This window comes from Indicator indicator, chromosome 17, assembly GCF_027791375.1.
Source record: "Indicator indicator isolate 239-I01 chromosome 17, UM_Iind_1.1, whole genome shotgun sequence".
Lineage (NCBI taxonomy): Eukaryota > Metazoa > Chordata > Aves > Piciformes > Indicatoridae > Indicator > Indicator indicator.
Genome location: NC_072026.1, coordinates 15,326,046 through 15,349,203, shown reverse-complemented (window position 1 = coordinate 15,349,203; position 23,158 = coordinate 15,326,046). Strand labels below are relative to the sequence as shown.

Below are 23,158 nucleotides of genomic sequence, written 5' to 3'. Positions count from 1 at the left end.
GGTGGAGTCTCCATCCCTGGAGGGGTTTCAAAGCTGTGGAGATGTAGTGCTGAGGGACATGGTTTAGTGGTGACCTGGCAGTGCTGGGTTAGTGGTTGGAATCAATGATCTTAGAGATCTTTTCCAGCCTAAATGATTCTGTGACTGTTTCGCAAAATGAGTGAGTCCCAGAATCTCTTCGCAAAGCAGCAGAGGTCAGGAGTGGAACATGTTGGCTTTGCTCTGCCAAGAAAAAGGTTCTGTGGCACCATCCTGGCTTTGTGTTGGCACCTGGAACCATCATTCCTGTGTTCTTCTCGGCACTCAGCTCATTTGGACAATTGCAAGAAACCAGTCGGAAAAAATCCAGTTAGTGACTAATAGGTTGCAAGGATCTCTTAATAGCCTGCACATGTGCTGGATTCTGTGTCCCAAATGGTCCCACCACTGTTCAGGCTGTTGTCCCCCTGCCACCAAAAGATACAACCATCCCCACTGTGGCACACAGCAGCTTCCTGAAAGAACAATGGAAAGGGAGCTGCGCTCTCTAGATTTTTGTTTTCTTAGTCCTCCATGTAAGCAGTTAGAGGACAGCTTGAGAATGAGGTCTATGAGAATCCCTGTGTTAACTTCTGCTCCCTTTGGCAGGTGCTGATCTTTCTGATTACTTTAATTATGGATTCAATGAAGAAACATGGAAAGCTTACTGTGAAAAGCAGCGACGGCTTCAGCTGGGACTGGATCCTGCTCCTCCCATCAGCACGGAAAATAAGATCACAGTAGGTGACATGTTACTGCTGTGTATAGCTACAGGAAAGCTGGGACTTGATAGTCACAGAGGCAAGAGCAGAAGATACCATAATATCTGTATTCCTTTTGGTGATGAGTACTACAAAACTGTACCTTTAAAGATCAGATATCTCTGCTGAAAATCTTTATGGAACAAATGAACAATTCCAGCTGCCTGGCAGATTTGAACCACCACAGCCCCAAAACTTGTGTGAATTTCCAGTTGACTTTGAGGAGGCTACACAGCAGTAGAGGTGGCTGTTTGCAAGTTCCTGTGGATATGAGAGCTGCAGAGAGGGGAACTGGGCACCCATGGCTGTTTTGCTCGTTGCCAATGTGTGTTGCAGTCGTGTGGCTGCCTTTTGTGTTTGGAGAATGGTTTGGCCAACAACCTTTGCAGAAGTTGGATGAGGCCTTGAGCAGTCTGGCCTAGTGAGAGGTGTCCCTGCCTATGGTATTTAAGGTCCCTTCCAACCCAAACCATTCTGTGAATATATGAAGTTCATGAGGTGGCCAAGAGCTGTTAGAACTTCAGCCAAATACAAGTATTGCCATATCCAGTTTTGATTTAAGGACTCTTCTGTTTTGACTTAAGGCTTTTCTTGGTGATGCCCAATGACAGGACAAGGGGCAATGGGTGGAAGCTGAGGCATTTGGAAGTTCCATGTAAATGTGAGGAAAAGTTTTTTTTTCACTGTGAGGGTGGCAGAACACTGGAACAGGCTGCCCAGGGGCATTGTGGGGTTTCCCTCTCTGGAGATATTCAACACCCACCTGGATGCATTCCTGTGTGATCTGGTATAGGTGATCCTACTCTGGCAGGGGGGTTGGACTGGATGATCATAACATTCTGTGATTCTGTGACTACCTGAGGAAGGACACGAAATACTTACACTTTTGGACTTCTAACAGGAGGCAGCAGACAGCAAGCTGAGGTTGGAACAGTTAGCTGGTGTACAGAACTGTCTGCTGCCTTGACTGAAGAGCAGGCTCCTCCTTGGCAAGAGCCCTGTGATTGATCCTCAAGGGAGCCCTTTTCCTTTGCTGAGGGTTTGTTCAGTTGGAAGGAAGAACATTAAACCTGTGTGATATATTTTGCCTTCAAAGGTTCAGCAAGGAAGAACAGGAAATGCTGAAAAGGAGGTGGAAAACAACATCATCAAAACAGAATTCAAAACTGACTTCTTGGCTCTGGTGGGAGGACGCATGAAGGCTGGCCCTCCTCCCAATAGGTAAGAGATGGTGCTGACATAAAGCTTGGGTGAACTGTGGTCTTCATGGGGGTAGCTGGGATCTACCAGGGCCTGCTTCTACATCCTTAAAGGGTGGGTGTCAGGAGGATGGGGTAGGCCAGTCTTTTTTCAGTGGTGCACAGTGACAGGACAAGGCATAATGGGCACAAACTTGAGTATAGGAAGTTCCATCTAAACATCAGGAGGAACTTCATTACTTTGAGGGTGGCAGAGCACTGGAACAGGCTGCTCGGAGAGGAGGTGGAGTCTCCATCTCTGGAGATATTCAAAACCCCGCCTGGACATGTTCCTGTGTGACCTTCTCCAGGTGAAACTGCCTTGGCACAGGGTTGGAGTCAATGATTTCCGGAGGTCCCTTCCAAACCCAACCATTCTGTGATACCTGAATTTTCTCAAGCCTGAAAGAGAAGAAGCTTTTAAACCTTGAAGGAAACTGTTGTGGTCACTCATTTAACTATTCTCTAAAGCAGTGCTCTCCTGAGGATTGTGCAATCCCATTTACCTCTCCTTGGTGATCCCCTCAGTACAGAGCAACACAGGGAAGGAAACCTATACCCCAGCTGAAGGGACATGTCTTTGGGAGTAGAAGAAACAAGGCAAACACCTGAGCTTTGAGGGCTTACATTGCTGTCTGCTTGTGCTTACTTGGCTTATTCTCACTCCCACGATGTTAATCTTTGCCTCTTGAAGTGGAAGGGGATGACATTTTTGGCAGCTGATAAGAAGAGCAATTGGTTTCTGAGCCTGTGTGCTAGCTGCTAATTAGTTCTGCTCTCCAGTGAGAAAGGGAATCTATAAGGCTGGACTGAGCAAAACAATTGAGTCATTATGATTGGCAGCCTCTGCTAGGAGAACCACTTGGTTTTTCTGAAGCTTTTGATAAAAAAACCAAGGCCAAAGTCATGTGAAACCAGAAGAGCCAGAGCTTTGGGATCTGGATGTTTCATAGAATCATTTAGACTGGTAAAGAGAGATTTTTTTAAATTTTTTTTTTCCTGGGTGGAAAAGAGCAAGGTCTACTAGTGGGGAAAACTGCTCCAGCTGATGTTTTTGAGCCTAACAGAATTCGTGGCTCTGCTTTGTACCAGGAAGCTGGGTGGCACCATCGACGTGATTGGTGGCCAGGCAGGCACCATCAGGAGAGTAGAAGGAAGACGTCGTGATAAGCATGCCTCTGAGGAGAACCCAATTCAGGTACATGTTTTGTCCTGTCTTGGCAAATTTCTAATTTTATTGCTCTTCTAGTGAACTCTGAGCAAATCCCTGTTGTCCCTGACCTCCCAGGTGACTGTTTCTGTCTGCAAAGCAGTAGTTGGAAGGGACCTCTGGAGATCAACCTCTAAAGCAGGGTCACCTTATCAAGTTGTGTTGAATTAACCTTCTGCAGGTTCAATTAACTTCTTTGTTAAGAGCTTTATCTCCCTAGGAGCTAGAGATTGTCCTTTACATGCTAGCTTACCATCTAATTGGTAACACTCAAGTTCCTTTCCTCGTAAGTCTCCCAAAGAATTCCTTGGGGGAGGTGGGAGGCTCTTAGCTGGGTTATTGCCTTTCTTTCCACAGTTGTATTGGAATCTCCAGGTCTGCAGAGGAGGACTTCAATTTTGGGCTTGTGTTTCTTTGTACTTTGAAGTAATACATAGTTTAAGCATCATCAGATGCACCCACACTTCAGACTTGGGGTGGGCCTGTGTAACTGGATCTTATCCTTGTAAGAAGCAAAAGCCTGGGGTTTAAAACTGGGCTCTGTTCTGATCTTGCACATCGAGTGTATGACCATAACGTGCTGGTTGGCTTCTAGGTAGGAAGGTGCTATGTGTAGGATTTGAGGACCATCTGCCAAGAAGTCTTCTCTTAACTACCTTCCTTCTACAGAAAAAGCCCAAATATGGAATCTTTCCCCTCTCTAGACACAATTCCTGGGTGGGTTTTTACTTTTTTTTTTTTTCTATTTTGCTGTTGTCAGTTTCTGAATTCTGCCACCACTGTCCCCAAAAAGAGTTTGCCTGGGAGAAGGAATTTGTAGGGAAATTATTATTGTTCCTCCTGCTTACAAGCATTGGCACCTGCATTTGCAGGTCTTTTTGGTGTCTGTATTGATCATTCCTTCAGCAGTAGTGGGTGCATCACCTGCTTTTGTCAGGCAGATGTGAATCCAGTCTTCCTTTTGACCTGTGTGGGCACAAATCTAGAGCAGAATTTGGCCTCTCACTGCTGTCAGGAAAGATAAATTGGGTTAAAAAAGTAAAAGAACAAAGGAAGCAGTACTATGTCCCCCTCAAATATGGCAGGTTGTAATCCAAAGCCTGTACCAGTGGCAATTCCTAAGAACAGAAGGTGTTCCTAACACTGAAATTGTCTTGCACAGTCATGTGTGCAGCTGGAACCTACTCTCATGAGAGAGGAGACCTTGCTAAGTGTGTTGTTTTGCTCAACCTTCCTTCCAACCCTGGTTGGAAGCACAGCCTGGTTCCAAGGTGTCACAGTACTGCCTGCTTGGTTCTAGCTGCAGAAGCAAAGAAATTTGAAGTTCTCTTCTTATTCCTCTTCCCTCTAAGGTCCTTGGAGACCATGGAAGCAAACCCCAACCTCCCCAGCAGCCCCAGCAGCCATCACAGCCCCAGCAGCCACCTCAGCAACAGCCATTTGCACCACCAGCAGGCCCACCGCCTCCCCCGCTGGCTGGGCCACCTCCGCCACACTTCCTCCACCCTCCTCCACCAGTTACTTCTGTTCCACCTCCCCTGCATCCTCCAGGTATGTGCTCACACAGTGAAATGTGGCAGTCTGTGGCTGCAAGTTAAAATGTCCCATGCTTGGAGCAAGTCAAAGGTTTGATTGTAAATGCTGCAGGACAGTCAAGCAATTGGGTAACAAACAGGTCCTTGGACCTGGCCAGTCTTTGTTGAGTGTCTCCATCAGCCTGTTATACATTTGCCCTTCAATGCTTACAAATTGGCAGCTGTTCCTTGAAAAACCCCAGCCTCTTAGGCTTTGTTTCTAGTTTGGCTGCTACTGCTCCTTTTGCTTTATTGATAAGTGGTCCTGTAGGCAACAGCCAGGATTCTGAAAAGTCACCAGAAACACCTCGTGCAGTAACTCCTGTATTTTGCACTCACTTCACATGCAGAAGATCCAGAATAAAAACCTCAATCAAGGCTTTTAATCTGAGGAGGGTTATTACTGAAGTACTTGCTGGTGAGCCATGCCTTTCATTAGAGTGATTGGCAAAATCAAGACAAATTGTTCACTTATAGAATCCTAGCAGAGTGAGGGTTGGAAGGGACCTCTGGGGATCATCCAGTCCAACCCCTCTGCTAAAGCAGGGGTACCCACAGCAGGTTGCCCAGCATCACTATGTCCAGGTGGGTTTGGAGTCTCTCCAGAGAAGGAGACTCTACAACCACTCTGGGCAGCCTGCTCCAGGGCTCCAGCATCCTCACACTGAACATGTTTCTCCTCCTGTTCAGATGGAGCCTCCTGGGTTCCAGTTTGTGCCCGTTGCCCCTTATCCTGTCACTGGGCACCACTGATGAGAGTCTTGCTCCATCCTTTTCTGCCCCCACCCTTCAGCTCTTGCTGAGTATTCATCAGATCCCCTCTCAGGTTGCTCTTCTCCAGCCCCAGGGCTCTCAGCCTTTGCTCCTCACAGAGATGCTCCAGTCCTTGCTTGGCTTTTTTTGGTTGCTCACCAGGGTGTCTGATTTTACTTTGCAGTTATGACTGAACTTTTTTTAAGTTTAAAAAATAAACACTAAAACAACCAATAACAAATAAGGAAAGTGATGCACAGGCACCTGTAGCAGGATCTCCTTCAGCCCTTTCAGTTGTTCTGAAGCGAATCAATTGCTTGTGTGTTAATGCTCCTGGATAAAGGAATTCTTCAGTGTGAGAGAGCAGCAACATTTAAAATTACCTGTAACATGAAAGGAAAGAGATCATCATTAGAGGAAAATTAGATTGGTAGGCTAATTACTGCTTAATAGCACTGATTTTTCCTCTGCTTGTTTTGCTCAGATACATGGGGTTTTATTCAAAAGTGTGGTGTTAGGTTTAGCTTGAGGTGCAGCAATGGTGTGCTTTTGCTTTCCTGTTGTCCTCACTTGTTCTGCCTTTTTATCTCCACAGGTCTGCCACCACCCGGTCCCATTCCAGGTAGGTCTTGCTTTGCTCTTAATAACAGCAGTGATTCTGGACACACAGATGGCCCTCTCTGAGTGTTTGAATTAAGTGATATAAGATGACACCAAGGCCCATTTTAAAGCCTGATTTAAGGCTAATAAACTCCAGATGCTTACCTTGAATTGTGGACCTAATAAATAATAATCTGTAGCACTTCTTAATACTACTTTGTTTGGTCTCTGAAGATCAGCTTAGGAAGTGAAATGGAGAACTTCAGATAGCAAAAGCCACTTAGTTCCATGTGAAATGGTTTAGTTCTTCTTAGGGCATTTGCACAGTGAGAAATTGATGCTTTGTATGGCAGCTGGGAGGAGGAGACTGAGCAGAAGAAATACGATTTCCATCAGAAGCCTTTGCTCCCTGGTGTGCAGTGAGGATGGGGACTGCTAATAGAGAAATGTAACAGTGAATCCTGTGCCTGAGTTAAGAGCTCCACTAATTCAGAGCTGCTATAAACCAGGCTTTCTTCTAGCTGTAATTTATTTTTCCTTCTGGAAATTTTACCTAGTCCAGGGAAAACAGATGCAGCTGTTTGTGCAGCAGACCAGCCGGAGTGAGAGTTGTGACCAGATGCCATATGTGTGAAAATCCATGGTGGTGACCATGTACATGCAGTCAGGCCACTGCCTCTGTGTTGTGCTGGACACTTGGTCCATGTACTCAAAGTTCTGCACCTAAAGCACTTGAGACTTGCCCTCAATATATGTCATAGGTGTTGGACTTGATTCACAGCCACTGTGTCCATGCCTTTGTATTCACACTCTGCTTTGGGCTTCTTAAATGGAGGTATGGAAAACCTGCACTGGCCAGGCAGTCTCTCAGCCAGAAAATTCCTCTGTGTGTTTGTTAAAATGCCACTTTTCTTTCTCCTCTTGGTGTACAATAATATTTCAGAGCTGGTTTTCATCTTGTACTAGAAGGAACCTACTCATAGTAAGCTCGGATTTAGAAGAACCATATTATAGTGCAGCTGGACACAAACTGTTGCCATTGCAGTGCCCAGCTGCTAGTCAAATGCATTTAGATTCTGATTGTTGGGGAGGAGCAAGGTGGACATGACGACCAGGCTGTTTGCTCCAAAGTAATTCCACTTCAGGTTGCTGGGTTGGAAAGGGAGATGAGGGAAAAGATTTGCTAATTGTGATCACAGCGATCCAGCACCATCAAAGCTGGGTGCTTATCATAGTGCTTTGAAGGACTTGTTCCTGGTGAGCAGGTGTGATTGAAATGCTCTAGGCATTGCATTTTATTGGAATGTTTTAGGAAGAGGAGGAGGGGAAAAGCATCCAAGAGTGCAATGTGCCTCCCAACTAGTTTACAGCGTAGATCTCCACTTGATGAGCTGGAGACTTCAGGCTCTTTTTGCAGTGAGGCACTTCTGAGGGGGAGGTTCTCCTGACACATTTTAGGTGTTCACAGTGAGAGGTGATGAACTGTCCCATAGTTTCAAGGACTGCTGGCTCATTCTCCCTTGACCTGAAAAGGAACCTGTCTGCTACAGGTTCCAGTCTCAATATAAAGGACTGTGGAGAGACAGATGATTCCTGTCCTTGTTTTCAGTGCAGTTTGATTCTCCATTTTTGCTGTTTAATACTAAACAGAGGAATTGCTATGCAAAGTCAAGCCACTGGGTGGTTAATCTGCTCTTGTTGGCATTGGTAGCTGCCTACAGAAGTAAGGGTGGCTTATGATTATAGATACAAGTTTAAGAAGCTCCCTTATGAGCAGTCAGCATGTCCTTCTCACTTTCAGATTGGTCATGAGGCCTTTGGCTTCCAAATTTATGTCATTTCTGGAAATGCCCTTCATAAACTTCTGCTGAGTTCTGCTTTGTTGAAGGTGGTCCCTTGTGTTTTTGTATACCAGCTCACCATGTGTTTGACTCTGGGCTCATATTTAGTGCCAGACCTTTCAGACAGCTCTCTGCATTGTTGGTGCTGTGTTTTCTCATGTTTTTTAAATGTCTGTGAGCTCACAAAATTGGCTTCCTTTAAAAACAAACCAAACCAGTGAATTGTTAACCTGCTTTGCAGGAGACAAACTTCTGCTCAGTGGAGCAATAAAACCTTTGCATGAGGTGCAACCTGTCTGCATCCCAAGAACTTTGTCTCCCACAGGACTGTAAGGGTTAATGTTTGCTCCTTAATTAATCTTACATTCAAGATGAACAAGCCAAAACAAAAGATAGTTCTTCCTTTGTTTTACTTTCCATGCCCCTACAGAGCTAACATAGCTGAAGGGTTTTAATTCTGGTAGTAGATACAACCCTGAGGGAAAATTACAAACAGGGCCTTGTTTAGAGTAAAAAGAGGCTTGAACTGCTTTGAACTGTAAACAGCAGTGAAGTCTTGCTCCCTCATGGGGAGTTGAGAGATCCTTGTTATGACTTCTACTTCTCTGTCTAGGGTTGTTCCCGCCTCCTCTGGCACCACCACCAGCTCTCCTCATTCCAACCTTGGATGGGTAAGACCACACCTGGGCTGAGCCATCCTTCATAAGGAAGAAAGGAGGAGGCTAAGTCTCAAATCAGACTAAGAATTAGAAATTCTTAGTCTGGTGGTGGATTGGGGTGAGGGTTGAGAGCAGAGCCCATAGGGAATTCTCTGTAGGGAATCCACACCTTGATGTCGTGTATTCGTGACACAGGAAGGAATCAGTGGGAGTTAGGTCAGTGCTTAGGTCTGTCCAGAGTAGTGGAGAGCAGGTAATGTTAGGCCTGATCTTTGTCAGGGCTGGTTATTTCATAGAATCATAGAATCAGTCAGGGTTGGAAGGGACCACAAGGATCATCTAGTTCCAACACCCCTGCCATGGGCAGGGACACCTCACACTGGATCAGGCTGGCCAGAGCCTCATCCAGCCTGGCCTTAAACACCTCCAGGGATGGGGCCTCAACCACCTCCCTGGACAAATCATTCCAGGCTCTCACCACTCTCATGGGGAAGAACTTCTTCCTCACTTCCAGCCTGAATCTCCCCACTTCCAGCTTTATTCCATTCCCCCCAGTCCTGTCACTACCTGATATCCTAACAAGTCCCTCCCCAGCTTTCTTTTATCCCCTTCAGATACTGGAAGGCCACAAGAAGGTCACCTCAGAGCCTTCTTTTCTCCAAACCGAACAGCCCCCACTCTTTCAGTCTGTCCTCATAGGAGAGGTGCTCCAGCCCTCTGATCATCCTGGTGGCCATTCTCTGGACACATTCCAGCATGTCCAGATCCCTCTTGTAATAGGGGCTCCAGAACTGGATGCAGTTCTCCAGGTGGGGTCTCACCAGAGCTAAGCAGAGGGGGAGAATCACCTCCCTTGACCTGCTGGCCACACTTCTCTTGCTGCAGCCCAGGCTCTGCTTGGCTTTCTGAGCTGCAAGTGCACATTGACAGCTCATGTTGAGCTTCTCCTCCACCAGCACCCCCAAGTCCCTCTCCTCGGGGCTGCTTTCCAGCCAGTCCCTGCCCAGCCTGGATTTGTGCTTGGGATTGCCTCGACCCAGATGCAGGACCCTGCATTTGGTCTTGTTGAACCTCATGAGGTTGGCTTGTGCTCACCTCTCCAGCCTGTCCAGGTCCCTCTGGATGGATCCCTTCCCTCCAGCCTGTCTGCTGCACCACACAGCTTGGTGTCATCAGCAAACTTGCTGAGGGTGCACTCAATGCCACTGTCCATGTCACTGACAAAGATGTTGAACAAGACTGGTCCCAGGACTGATCCCTGAGGGACTCTGCTTGTCTCTGGCCTCCACTGGGACATGGAGCCATTGACAGCCACTCTTTGGCTGTCAATTCTGTATCCATCTAGTGGTCCACCCATCAAACCCATGTTTCACCAGTTTGGAGACCAGGATGTGCTGTGGGACAGTGTCAAAGGCTTTGCTCAGGTCCAGGTAAATGACATCAGTTGCTCACCCCTCATCTATTAAGGTTGTGACCTGTTCATAGAAGGCCACCAGGTTTGTCAGGCAGGATTTGCCCTTGGTGAAGCCATGCTGACTGTACCCAATCACCTCTTCACTATTCTTCTGTCTCAGTAGTGCCTCCAGGAGGATCTGCTCCATGATCTTACCAGGCACAGAGGTGAGACTGACTGGCCTGTAGTTCCCTGGTTCCTCCTTCTTACCCTTTTTGAAAATGGGAGTAATGTTTCCCCTTTTCCAGTCAGTGGGGACTTCCCCAGACTGCCAGGACTTTTGGAATATAATAGAGAGGGGTTTAGCAACCTCATCTGCCAGTTCTCTCAGTACCCATGGGTGTATCCCATCGGGTCCCATGGACTTGAACACTTTCAGGTTCTTCAGGTGATCACAAACCTGATCTTCACTTACGATGGGCAGTTCTTCCTCCTGATCCCTGCCATAATCTTCCATGACTCCAGGAGTGTGGCTGGAGGCCCTTGAAGAAGACTGAGGTAAAGAAGTCATTGAGAACCTCAGCCTTTTCCAGGTCACTTGTGACCATTTCACTGTTTCCTTTCTGAGGGGGCCCACACCTTCCCTAGGCTTCTTTTTACCATTAATATACCTGTAGGAATTCTTAGTGTTCCCTTTGACCTCCCTGGCTAGATTCAATTCAAACTCTGCTTTGGCTTTCCTAACCAGGTCTCTTGCTGCTCGGGCAGCTTCCTTATGTACCCCCATTCCAGCTGTCCTTTCCTTCACTCCTTGTAGAGCTTCCTTTTAAGTGACAGCATGTCCAGCAGCTCCTTGCTCATCCAGGCAGGGCTCCTAGCATTCTTCCCTGCTTTCCTCTTTGTTGGTATACATTGCTCCTGGACACAGAGGAGGTGGTCCTTGAATACTGACCAGCTGTCCTGGGCCCCTCTTCCCTCTAGGGCTTTGTCCCACGACACTTTGGCCAGCAGATCCCTGAAGCCATCAAAGTCTGCACACCTAAAGTCTGGGGTCGTAAGCTTAGAATACATCCTTCTGGCATTCAGAATCAGGCATTGGGAAATGGGGCAGGGTCACTTCCTACTAGACCAGGTTGCTTAAGGCCTCATCCAGCCTGGCTTGGAACACTTCCAGGCTTGGAGTCTCCACAACTTCTCTCGGCAGCCTGTTCCTGTCTCACCAGAAACAGATTGACTGAATCCGTAGGTTTCCCACAGACCTTTAGAAAAAATGGGGTGGCTTGCAGCACAGAGGTACCTGCAGGGGGGGGTCACTGGTGTTAATGTGTGACCTCTTCTCTCCCCACAGCCAACCAGCCAGCTACAACAACAGGCAGCCTCCACCATTTGGCTACAACTCTGCAGGTGAGCACTGAAGATAACAGTCCAACTGCTCCATCTCTTCTCTGGTACTTGGTGCTTCAGGCCTTCCCTAAGCTGATGGACATTATGTTTGCTTTAGCTGTAGGGTCCTGCTTGTGTCCCAGGCTATTCCAGTCACTGATGACGCCACACAATGTCTGGCAAGTGAATGCTTTGCAGTGTTGGTGGATGCAGTTTTGTAGATGAGTGCTGAAGCCTCAGATAATTTTTTGGGTACAGATGTCCAGCAACAGAGCAGCTCTCCATGTGCCTCAGCAACAACTTCTTGTGCTTGTTTGCACACATTTGCTCACACTCCCTCAAGCTTTCTTCTTTTTCCCCACACCCTCAGCTTCCCATCTCCTCCCTGAGCTTTTGAATGCCCTCCTCCCCCACTGGATCATCTCCTTTGCCTGTGGGCACACGCAGACTTCTGTCTTCTTTGTTTTGTAATGGAGGAGGCAGTGCCAGAATTCCAGTAGATTTCCTTCCCTGTCCCAGCCCTGCCAGCAATGTCCATGTCCTTGCTTTTCCTTAGTGAGCAGCACATGTGAGCAGCGACTTTTCCATGTGCTGAGCAGTGACAGGCAGGATGGACGGCATGATAAGCAGCACCATGCTGTCACCTCTGCAGGAGGTGGTTGGAGGAGTGGGCAGTGTGGGGCCTTCATGAGAAACGGGAGGCTGAAGTACTGTCTTGTGCAGCCTGCCAGCAGGTGGTTCTACTCTGGGACATGCCCTCACGGGTCCAGCTGAGCAGGCCCCAGCAGGCCAGCATCTGGATGGGGAGGTGCTGATGGCTCCGGGCTCATGGAAGTGTTTTGGTTGGAAAAGACCTCCAAGATCATCAAGTCCAGCTGGCAACCTAGCACCACCATTGCCGTTAAACCATGTCCTGGATCCTGTGTCATCCTTGATTAACAGCTTGTGTCCCTGGCCCCTTCTCCAGGTACCACCTTAGGCCAGAAGGTACCTGTGAGAAGTGAGACCTTGTAAGTGTAGCTGAAAGTCTAGGGCTTACCAAATTCATCAGTCTCAGCACTGCAGGCACCTTTGCCCTCCAAGCCAGGATGTCTGAGAGGGATGGGCTGAAAGCTTTCTCAGTGGAGACCTAGCAGAACCTGGAGAGCAGGAGCTGGGGGAGTGCACAGCCCTCGCAGGAATGCACTGGGGAGATGTTGCTGTGATGTCTGTAAAGCTCTGGATTCACCTGTGTCTTCCTGAGGGAAAAGGTGTTCACATGTTCCTACCAACTGTTGAAAGTGCAAAGGGAGAGTGAGGAGGGAGCTGGGCTGTCATGTCCTTGGCTTCTGCTCTACCTCCAGAGGGTATCTTTGGAAAGAGCAGGACAAAGGATGCTGGTTAGTGCTTCAGATGAACAGGGTTGTGCTCTCTTGCTGCAGATTCAGGTTTCATCAGCTACCCGCCCATCTCCACGTCCCACACGCCCTGGGTGACGACGGTGGACAAAGGCACGAGCAGCTCCAGCAGCAGCCATTGGGAGTACTCAGGCTCGAGGCGGGAGCGGGAGCGGGAACGGGAGCGGGAACGGGAGCGAGACCGGGATCGCACCCCCACCACCAGCGAGTACAACAAGTGAGTGCTGAGCTCCCACAGCCTGCTCACTGCCACCCAGCTGGGAGCTCTGGCATTGCCCTGGTGCACCAGAAGGTGTCTGATCAAGGGACGGGTTTGTTGGTTACCACAGAATCCCCAAATCCCAGCATGGTGGAGGTTGGAAGGGACCTCTGCAGAATCCAAACCCCCTGCTAGAGCAGGATCACCTGGAGTAAATCATACAGGAACACATCCAGGCAGGTTTTGAGTGTCTCCAGAGACAGAGGCTCCACAACCTCTCTGGGCAGCCTGCTCCGGGTTTCTGCCACCCTCGATACCAGTATAACGTGCTGAAATGTTTAGGGAAGGGATACCTTGGGTCAATAACCAGAGGACAAACTAGGAGCTGATGTTGCTGGCTGGTCTCCTGTCACTGTTTTTTGTTTAAACCCAGCAGAACCAGTTACGCTTGCTTTCTCATCTGTAATGTGAGACTAGTACATGAGCTAGCCCCTCTGTCTAGGGGATACTTGGTGTGAAACATCAGTCACAGGAGCTGCTGCTTCATGCCTTCTAAACACAGCTGTCAGATCAAAGGCAAAACCACCCCTGCTTTGCTCAGCTCTGCTGCAGGGACTCCTGGGGCAAGGAGTGTCCTTCACCAGAACCTGGAAATCCTTAACCAGGCATTTCTGTGGCAGTGCTGAAGACAGCCTCTTTGGTGGGAACTGGTGTGATCTCTGGTGACAGCACTGCTGGCAGCACTTAGGGAGGGAGCCTTTCAGCCTCCCAGCATTGATCTAGAGAGCTGAAGGCTGGGCTGTGAGGCTCTAAAGCCAGCACTTATTGGTTCTGTCACAGGCAGCGTCAGTGTTTTGCCGGCTCAGAAATACCAAGAGTCATTCCAAACACGCTCAGAATGCACATTCCTGCTGGGGAACTTCCCTGCCCAGGGGCTGAGCAGATAGGGAAGCATTTTCCTAATCTTTGCTTTTCCTCCTTCTTCTTTTTTTTTTTTTTCCCTGACAAGCTTGTGGGCACTGTGGGTAGAAGGGGGAGGAACAGGAGAGAAGACAAAGTTGATGCAGTTGGGGGAACTCAGACTCCCACACTTCCTGAGCAGGTTGGTGCTGCTGCCAAGTCCTGCGGGGAGCACTGCTGAGCAGATTGTTGGCATTGCTGGGAGCTCTGGAGCATGGTGACCTCTCAGATCAGGGCAGGTAGCCATCCTCCATGGAGTCCTGTGGAGCAGGTCCCAGGTGATTGATACTGGACCTTACTTGTCCAGCTTGATTCCACAGAATAATGGAATGCTTTGGGTTGGAAGGGGCCTTTTAAGGTTGTCTACAGCAAGCCCTATGAGTGTTAGACTGATGTTTCAGACTTCATTTCTCAGAGTCTGAATATTGTTTCCCACAATGGGACTTGTAACCTTTTAGACTTTGGTTTTCAGAAGTTGAATAGGGGCTATGAGGTGTAGAGGGGAATGTGGGATGGATCTGGATTTGTCACTCCTCTGCATGGATTAAATGAGGTGCCTTCAGCAGGAAGTTAGTGATAGACAGAGAGACCATGTCAGCTGTACTTAGAATTTCGAAGTTTTGAACTCATGGGTAAGAAAATGATCCCTCAGTGTAACTCACACACAAGAGTTACAGGTTATTTGCAACAGAAGTATTGGGAGGTAAAACCCAGCACCAGGGGAGGTGGAATGATAAGAGGAGCATGTTTCTGTTGGTTCTGAACAAGGTATTTGGATGTCTTGGGCACATTCCAGAAGGACTGTGGGAGCAAAAGCCTTGAGATGTTGGCCACATGCTTGCTGCTAAGGTACTCCCTTGGCAAATCCATGATATTCAACTGTTTGGGCTTCCCAGCACTGTAATAGTCCAATAGAGAAAGTTATTTCATGGTGGTGAGAAAAGGATTGGATCACAGCCTGGGCTCAGTGAGCAGCAGCAGCTCACAATTACAGGTTCTTTAAAAAGAGGAGCATCACAAAATCCATGTTGCTGCGTAAGAGGTGGGAGATGTACATAAAGGGTGGCTACCAGGAGTCAGATGGAAAAGAGCTAGGGGCAATGGGTACAAGTTACTGCTAGGGAGTTTCCGATTGGACTCCAGAAGGAAATGTTTCCCCATGAGAGCAGTGAGGCATTGGAATCATCTCCCAGGGGAAGCAGTGGATTCCCCTACACTGGTCAGTGTTAAGACTCAGCTTGACAGGGTGCTGGGCAGCTCTTTTCAACTACACTATCACCTAGAAAGGCTGGACCAGGCTGGACTTCCTTGGGGTCCCCGGGAAGCTGTCATTTTGTGTGCAGTGCAGGTGTGGTTGGTGAGGATGGGGTTGCAGAGCGCTGCAGACACGGCTGCTGGCTGCTGCCCTGCTGACTCTTCGCTGCCGCCCCGCAGTGAGGACGAGCGGTACCGCTACTACAGCCGCGAGCGCAGCTACGACTTCGAGCGTGACTACCGCCGCAGCCGGGACCGCAGCCGCGAGCGTGAGGATCGGCACCGGGAGCGCCGGCACCGGGACAAGGAGGAGAGCAGCAAGCATAAGTCCTCCAGACGGTGAGAGCTGCTGGGCTTCAGCTGGGCACGCAGAGTCACAGAATCACAGATGTGACACACTCTAGCTGCAACCCTGGGTTGGAAGGGACCTAAAAGATCATCTAGTTCCAACTGCCCCTCATAGTCTCACCTTCTAGACCAAGTTGCTTCAGGCTCCATCCCCAGCCTGGCTTTGAACTCTTCAGGCTTGGAGGCTGCACAGCTTCTCTGGACAACTTGTTCCAGTGCGTTACCACCCTAAGGGCAAGAATTTCCTCCTAATGTCTAATATAAATCTAGCTTCTTCCAGTTTGAAGCCGTCACCTCTCATCCTGTCACTCCATGTCTTTGTAAAAAGGCCCTCTGCAGCTCTCTTGTATCCCCTTTCAAATCCTGGAAGGCTGCTCTAAGGTCTTTCTTGAGCCTTCTCTTATCCAGGCTGAACAAACCCAGCTCTCTCCACCTGTCCTCACAGCAGAGGGCTTCCAGCCCTTCCATCATTGCAATGGCCTCCTCTGGCCCTGCTCCAACAGCTCCATGTCTGTGCTGTGCTGAGGACTCCAGAGCTGGCCCCAGCGCTGCAGGTGTGGTCTCAGCAGAGCCGAGGAGCAGGATCCCCTCCCTCCACCTGCTGCCCATGCTGCTGGGGATCAGCCCAGGACAGGGCTGGCTCGGGGCTGGGAGTGTGCAGTGCCAGCTCATGTCCAGCTCTTCACCCACTAGCATCCCCAAACTGGTTGTTCTGGCTGCTACTGTCCTGAGCTGTGACATCCAGGCAGAAAAAGTGCTCTGGGGCAGATACCTGGGCAGAAAGCAGAACAGGGAGAGGAGCCCTTGGTGTGGGTAAGGTCTCAATTAGGCAGCTGGCAAGGTGGCAGGTCCCTGCCACAGGCACAGGACGCTCATGCTTCTGGTCGCGTTTTGTGTTTTGAGACAAGCTTCCTTCAGCCTGTAATCTGAAATCTCCCCCTGGGGCAGGAGGCTGCGTGATCAGAGCTCTGTGTCTGGTGCTTCTGGTAGTGAGGTTAGTGATGATCTGGACAGAGCTGAAACACTTGGAGCAGAGCAGGATGTCCTAAAATCCAAGCTTTTCTGGAGAAAATGGATTTGCTGCAGATGATCTTCCTGTGAGAGGATTCCTCTTGTCTCTGCTCCGAGGCAAGGCTCAGCTGCTGTCTCAGTTCACATCCTGGTAATGGCTTGAGCAGACTTGCTCCCTGGTTTTTGGTGCTTCAACTTCTTTCTTTCAGATGAAATCCTTGCCAGCTCTGTTGGTAATTTACCTTCATTTTGAAACTGCTATCAGAAAAAACTCCTACACAGTGGCTGCAGGCAAAAGGCTGCTCTTGTCCTGAAGGGGATGAATTAAGTTTTGAAGAAAGGATGGATTGCTGGAGGGTTGGGAACAAAGGAATGGGAAGAAAGGCCTCAAAACTGAAAACAAACCAAATGGAAGCTGAGTTGATACCAGACTAAGAAGCCAATAGCTTTAAGGGTTATTTCTCACCTTCCTCTGCTCAGAACTGAAACCCAGTGTTAGAAACCTGACTGCTGAAAGAGGATGGAATACACCAAAGCAGCATCAGAGCCTGCCTTGAGGGCTTGATTTCCAGAGCTGGGCTACAGCATGAGGTAGTAGTGAAGTGACTTTCCCCTGTTCCTCAAACCACACACAGGTGCTCTGTCTCTTGCTGAGAGTGGTGGGGTGGGGGAGTTCATTAGCCAGAACAAATGGAGGAACACTTTGTGTTGAAGGCCACTTGGAGCAGGAGCTCCTGGAGGCACTGTGAGCCTATTGAAGGCGTTTGCAGGAAGATGAAAGGGTTTGCTTGTAGTTCCCAGTTTCCACAACTTGACCAGTCTGAAGGAAATCACTGAAGCTGCTTTCAATATAAGAGGATGGTCATGTTGCTCAAGCATAAGCCACTGTCATGGTGCTGTTCACCAGATGGCGGCATATGTTCTGAGAAGCAGGAGGCAATGGCCTGGTTGGTTTTTCTTTCCCCAATGACTGGGAAACCATTTAATAAACAAGTCAGAAAATGACTCAAAGCCTGGGCTTCAGTGGCTCAGCCAGTTAGGGCTGTCTCTGCTAAACTGGCATCCAGGTGAGGCAAGAATTTGTACACTTGACTGTCCCTGCTAGTGGAGCTGAGTGTGTGTCCTGTGTGACCAGACATCTTCCTGTGATCACCTGATCTGCTTTTACCTGTGATCTGTTTGAATCCTGCCACCTTCACACTACAGTCAGCTCTAGAAATTCGGGGTTTCAGCCTGAGGAGAAAGAATTGCATGCTTGAGGAGTAGCAGAAAATCCCCTCCTAGGAGGGACCAAGGACCAGAGTGGGCACAACCAGAGCTCCCTGGGGATGTGAGGCTGCTGGGGAGGCTGTGTCCCCACGCTGTGGGCAGTGGCAGGGCTCAGGGGTGTGCACCACCTCATCAGAGCTGCTTCTGGCTGGGATCTCCCCCGCATTACAGAAATCTTATGTAAATGTCCACAGCTCCCCAGCTGCACCTGGAAAAACAGCTCTGAGTGAGGAGGTAGTTTTAAAGCACAAAGCTAGTCCAGTAATAGGTTGGTTGTGTAAGAAGAAGTAGAAACAGGATCATCAATCCCTTTCTTGCCGCTAGTCCAGGGGTTTGCTAAGGTCTTTAAGAGGACTGAAGGTTTCAAACACTTCCTGAATATGGTGTTTCACATTGAAGCTCAAGATGTGTCAAATTTGTTAGAGCTTCCTTAGGAATGGGAAGGACAGATCTGGGCCACTCACTTCAAGGACGTTGAGGGGCTGGAGCAGGTCCAGAGAAGGGCAACACAGCTGGTGAAGGGTCTGGAGAACAGGGCTGGTGAGGAGCAGCTGAGGGAACTGGGCTTGCTCAACCTGGACAAAAGGAGGTTGAAAGCAGACCTCATTGCTCTCTACAAGTCCCTGAAAGGAGTTTGTAGCTAGGTGGGGGTTGGTCTTTTCTCCCTAGGAACAAGTGACAGGACAAGAGTAAATGGCCTCGAGTTGCCCCAGAGGAGGTTTAGGTTGGACATTAGAAGAAAATTCTTCACTGAAAGGGTTCTCAACCACTGGAAGAGAATGCCCAGGGAGGTAGTTGAATTCCCATCCCTGGAGGGGTTTAGAAGCCACAGAGATGTGTTGCTGAGGAACATGGGTTAGCACCAGACTTGGCAGAGCTATAGAATGGCTGGACTCGATCTTAAACGTCTTTCCACCCGAAAAGCTGTGATTGCTCATAAAACCCACCCTGAGGTCATCCTGACAGCATCTGTGTCACTGCCTGCTGAGGCCGTGTGCTGAGGCAGTGCAGGTGCAGAGCTGCCCTCTCCCATGGTTTGCAGGCCCTGCCCTGGGTTCATCCCTGTGGGACACCAGATCATCCCAGACAAAGAGGCCAGCCTTTCCCTGGGTCCCTGATGTCCTCTGCACTTCTGCTCTGCCTGCTGCTTGTTAGAAATCAAAGTACCCTGTTCCCTCCACATGCAGCATTGGTGCGTTCAGGTCTGTCCCATGCTGAGGCAAGCTGTGGTGGAACTCGGTGGAACTTTCTCTCCCCTTCCTTCCCCACCACAGCAAGCAGCACGAGAGCGAGGAGGGGGAGAGTCACCGGCGCCACAAGCACAAAAAGAACAAGCGCAGCAAAGAGGAGAAGGAGGCCAGTGAGGATGGTGCCCAGGAAGGAGAGGAGCAGGATGCCAAGGAGTAACCCATCACCCTCAGCAGGAACTTGCTGCATTGGAACCAGCGTTGCCGTGGTGATGGTTTGGTTTGAGGCTTTGATTTTGACTTTTTTTAATTATTTTTGTTATTTTTTGGTATTATTATTTTTCTTTCCAAGGGGAGAGAGAGGCTGACTCTGGGCGAGCAGCAATGCATCTCGCAGTGGGTGGAGAGCAGAGGCTTGCAGGGTGTGCTTCGACTTTTGTTGGGTTTTCTTTTTGATACAAGACAAACTACAGCAGTCCTGAGATACCAAGCACTAAGCTACTCCTAAGCATCCCTGGGGAGAACGTTGCTGTGTCAGATCCTATGGTTTCTGATGGAAGATGGCTTCAGCTGAAACTAACATGTTTAGGTCATAGTTTTTATTATGGGCTTTTTTTTTTTCATCATCATCATTCCTCTTTGAAAACCAGGACAGTAAGTGCAACTTGAAATTTATTGTCCAAAGAAAGGTGTGGTTTAGGATCCTGAGAGCCAGCTTAGAGCCTGGCTTCTACTAGTGAAAAAGTCTCATCCCCAAATAAATTTCTTTAGAGCACAAAACCACCTCCTGATTTCTCCATGGCCAGATGGGCAGCACAGGAGGAGGAGGAACTGCTTCTACTGGTGGGACACAAGCTCCTGCCTTGCTCTGATGGCTTTGAGAAGCTATCATGTGTGTTTACACAGGATGTGCAAAGACTCCAAACCTGGCTGCTTTTTGTGTGTGTTTTGTGTTTTTTTTTTTTAACTAAAAATAGTTCTGTCATATGTTGCAAAGTGGGAAACCCACTGAAGACCCAGAGCATGAATTTCTCTGTGATTAGATCTGACTAACTTGGTTTTTTTTTTACTAAGAGCTGAGCTGAAGAACCCAGTGCAGTAGAGAAGGTGAAGTCCCACCTGGCAGCTTGCCCTCCTGGGCTTGGCTTCTTTCTGGTTTTGGTTCTCACCCCCACTCTTGTGCCACACATTCCTTCTTCCTAGAGCTCCAAATAAATCCAGTTGAATTCCAAAGTTCTTTTGGGTTTAGTATGGGGTGGGGAGGGAGCAAACAGAGATTTTGGGGTGGGAAGAACAGCGGAAATAATTTTGAGGGGTTTGGATCTGTGTAATGCTTAGATACTGCACCTTCCTTTGTGTCAGCCCACAAGTGTCTCATTTTTTAAGTATCTTCCACTACTTTTGACTTCTTACTTAAAACTGTCTGAAATCTTTGCCCTAAAATACTCTGGTTCTGAAATCTTCTGGGGTTTGTGTATTGTGCTCTCAAGTCTGAGTGTCCTGTGCAGCCTCAGAGACCAGCCCATGAAGCACCATGATAACGGTTTCTATGCTGTGACATTTGGTAAGTCATTAACTGCCAAACCTGCAGGGGGGATTTGTTTGGATTTTGGGGGTTAACGCAGGTTTTTTTAACGTGCTTTGGGATCATGGTTGATACGAGTGCAGTGGGGAGGTGTGAATGAAACCAGAGTGAAAGGGCAGGGCCTGTGATGAGGCTTCCAAGTATTCTTCCCTCTGCAGCTGCGATGGATCACCAGGATCAACAGTAGGGCATCTCACCTGTTGCCTGTCTGGGCATAATTGAGACAAGGGCTGTGGCAATCCCAGCTCCTGGCACTGAGCAGGTGGAATGAGGGGAGATCTGGTATGCTTCTCCTGGAGCCAGGATGGCAGGATTCAGCTCTGAGTGTCCCCACAGCTTGCAGGAACTTGGGCTGAGCTTGGTTTTATTCAATTGTGGCATGGGCAGAGGAGATATCACACAGCCAAACTGGTAAGAAGGATTCAAGATGTGCCTGCAGGGACACAACTCAACCATAGAATGGTTTTGGTTGGAAGAGGCCTTTAAGCTCATCAAATCCAACTGCTGACCCAGCACTGAGGGAAAGGGTTTGTGGGATTTATGTTTGCTCGGTGTTTTTGACCCAGTCTCAGCCACAAAGTATGTCAGTATGGCCCAGTTCCCATCTCAGGAGAAGCAGTCTCATGGTTTGTTATTTCCTGCATCACAAGTCCCAGCTCCTGTTGAGGTGGCTGATTCTGGGGCTATCAGCTGATACAGACTGGAAAGAAAGGTTAAAAAAAACACCCACCTCTAATACATGTTTTTCAGTAATACCACAATAATTTATAAAGGCATTAAAACATTCAACAAGTATTAACAAGATGATCGTGGAAACAACACTTAAATTAGGAGGACATTCTGGTGAAGTTGAAGGCACCTTGGAAGGAGATGGAGGAACAGGAAAAGCCAGGCTGGCTCCTGCAGCAGCCTCTTCACCCCAGCTGCGTGGCTTTTTCCTGCTGTACTTTGTAAGGGGGCATTAGGTACTTCTCAGGGGGAATCCCCTCTCTCCAGCTACAGCAATATTTACTGCTCCCCACCAGGCACAGCTTCTGCACATTGATTTGGAAAGAGAGCCCCCCCCAAAAAAATCACTTCAGGTTCCTCTGTTTGTGGCAAGAGGCTGAGTGACTTTTACCAGGGTAGGGACAAGATGGGGAAAGGCCCCAAAGCCCAGCTGGCCCCAATGGTGTTTATCACCTACAGAGGCCAGGGAAGCTGTGGTGAGGATGAGAACTGGAGCTATTTTGGTGTTACAGGCTCTGATAAGAGGCCCTGTCATGCAGTGCCTGGAGCTAAGAGCTAGAGGAACTGAAGTCAGGCTGGAGGTAAACTAAGGAACCCTTGTGCTCTGCAGCAACAGCTAATTAGGAGGCAGTCAGCCCTTAGAGCAGCTTTGCTGCAGGCAGTGCTGGGCTCTCACCTGCAGCCAGCTCAGAGCAGGCATTAACGTTTCCAGGTAGCAGCACCCTTGCAGGGAGAGCTCCCTTGGATCTCTCAGCCTGAGCTGAGCATTTACAGGGAACAGCCCAGGAAGGAAGCTCTCTGAAGGCAGCCAGGCTGGAGACACAACTATCACTTCTGCTGCTCACTGACAGCCTCCTGAAAAGGGAGGGATCTGTTTCTTGGGGAGGTCGGAGGCAGGAAGTTTGGAAGGGTTCACAGGTCCAACCACCCTGCCTTGGCTTCAGTTCTTTGGTTCTACAGTGGGTTTGAACTGGGGCCAGAGTGGTGGCACTATCCCTCTGGAGGTGGTTTGTTTCCTAAGCTCCCCTGAGCTGCTCCAGCCAGCTCCCTCCAGCTGCAGAGGGACACAAATAGAACTGCAGGAGTTCATTTCCTATGCCTGACAGGGCAGGTGCTGTGTCAGGTACATCCTCCTCCTCCCTGCCTTATCTCTGCCTCTCATCTCTGGGAAACTGGTAAGAGTGTCCTGGGACAGAGGTTTTAACAAGCCTCTTTATCTCCCTTCTGTGGGAAAAGCTGCTCAGTTTATCAAGCCATAAACCCAGGGAAACAGCCAGGAAGGGGTTGAAAAAACCGACCTTATCTCTGGCTGCTGGGATGGATGCAGTCAAGTCCTTAACCAAACTAGTGGTAGTTTGCTGGAGGCTCCACAGGAGATAAAGCCCTGAGCCTCCAGCAGGCCAATAACATCTCTGGTTCCAAACTCTTTGAAAACCCACCAAGGAGCAGTGACTCAGAGAGCCTATGAACTTGGCACACTGACCTGCCATTAAAACCTGAACAGCAGGTACCTTTTCCACCACCCATTTATCAAGGCACAAAGCTGTGGGTACAGAGAGTCCCATAGATGTCTTCCCAGCACATGGAACTGGACTGCAAGCCAACCACTTTAGCCCAAAAATACAAAAGCCTAAATGAGTCTTCTCTGAGCTCTCCCTACACAGCAGCTGGCTGCATGGTGGTGATCTCTAGAGCAAGGACACCTCTCAAGGTTGCTCCTCAAGGCTGAGACCTTTCACCACCAGCAGATCTTTGGTAAGCAACTGACATTTGTCTTATGGTAACTTTG

The 23,158-nt window shown here is 48.9% G+C and overlaps 1 protein-coding gene across 1 annotated transcript in view; it reads left to right on the top strand.

Moving 5' to 3' along the window:
• LOC128972609 (pre-mRNA 3'-end-processing factor FIP1-like) overlaps window positions 1–19,337 on the top strand; it is a 29,883-nt gene extending 10,546 nt beyond the window's left edge. Inside the window, exons 7-16 of the mRNA XM_054388681.1 lie at window positions 628–758; window positions 1,876–2,000; window positions 3,110–3,215; window positions 4,580–4,778; window positions 6,150–6,176; window positions 8,609–8,666; window positions 11,396–11,451; window positions 12,852–13,044; window positions 15,421–15,579; window positions 19,143–19,337. Of these exons, the coding sequence (XP_054244656.1) occupies window positions 628–758; window positions 1,876–2,000; window positions 3,110–3,215; window positions 4,580–4,778; window positions 6,150–6,176; window positions 8,609–8,666; window positions 11,396–11,451; window positions 12,852–13,044; window positions 15,421–15,579; window positions 19,143–19,275 (1,187 nt within the window). The 3' untranslated portion in view covers window positions 19,276–19,337. The remainder of the gene's footprint in view (window positions 1–627; window positions 759–1,875; window positions 2,001–3,109; window positions 3,216–4,579; window positions 4,779–6,149; window positions 6,177–8,608; window positions 8,667–11,395; window positions 11,452–12,851; window positions 13,045–15,420; window positions 15,580–19,142) is intronic.
• The last annotated feature ends 3,821 nt before the right edge of the window (window positions 19,338–23,158 follow it).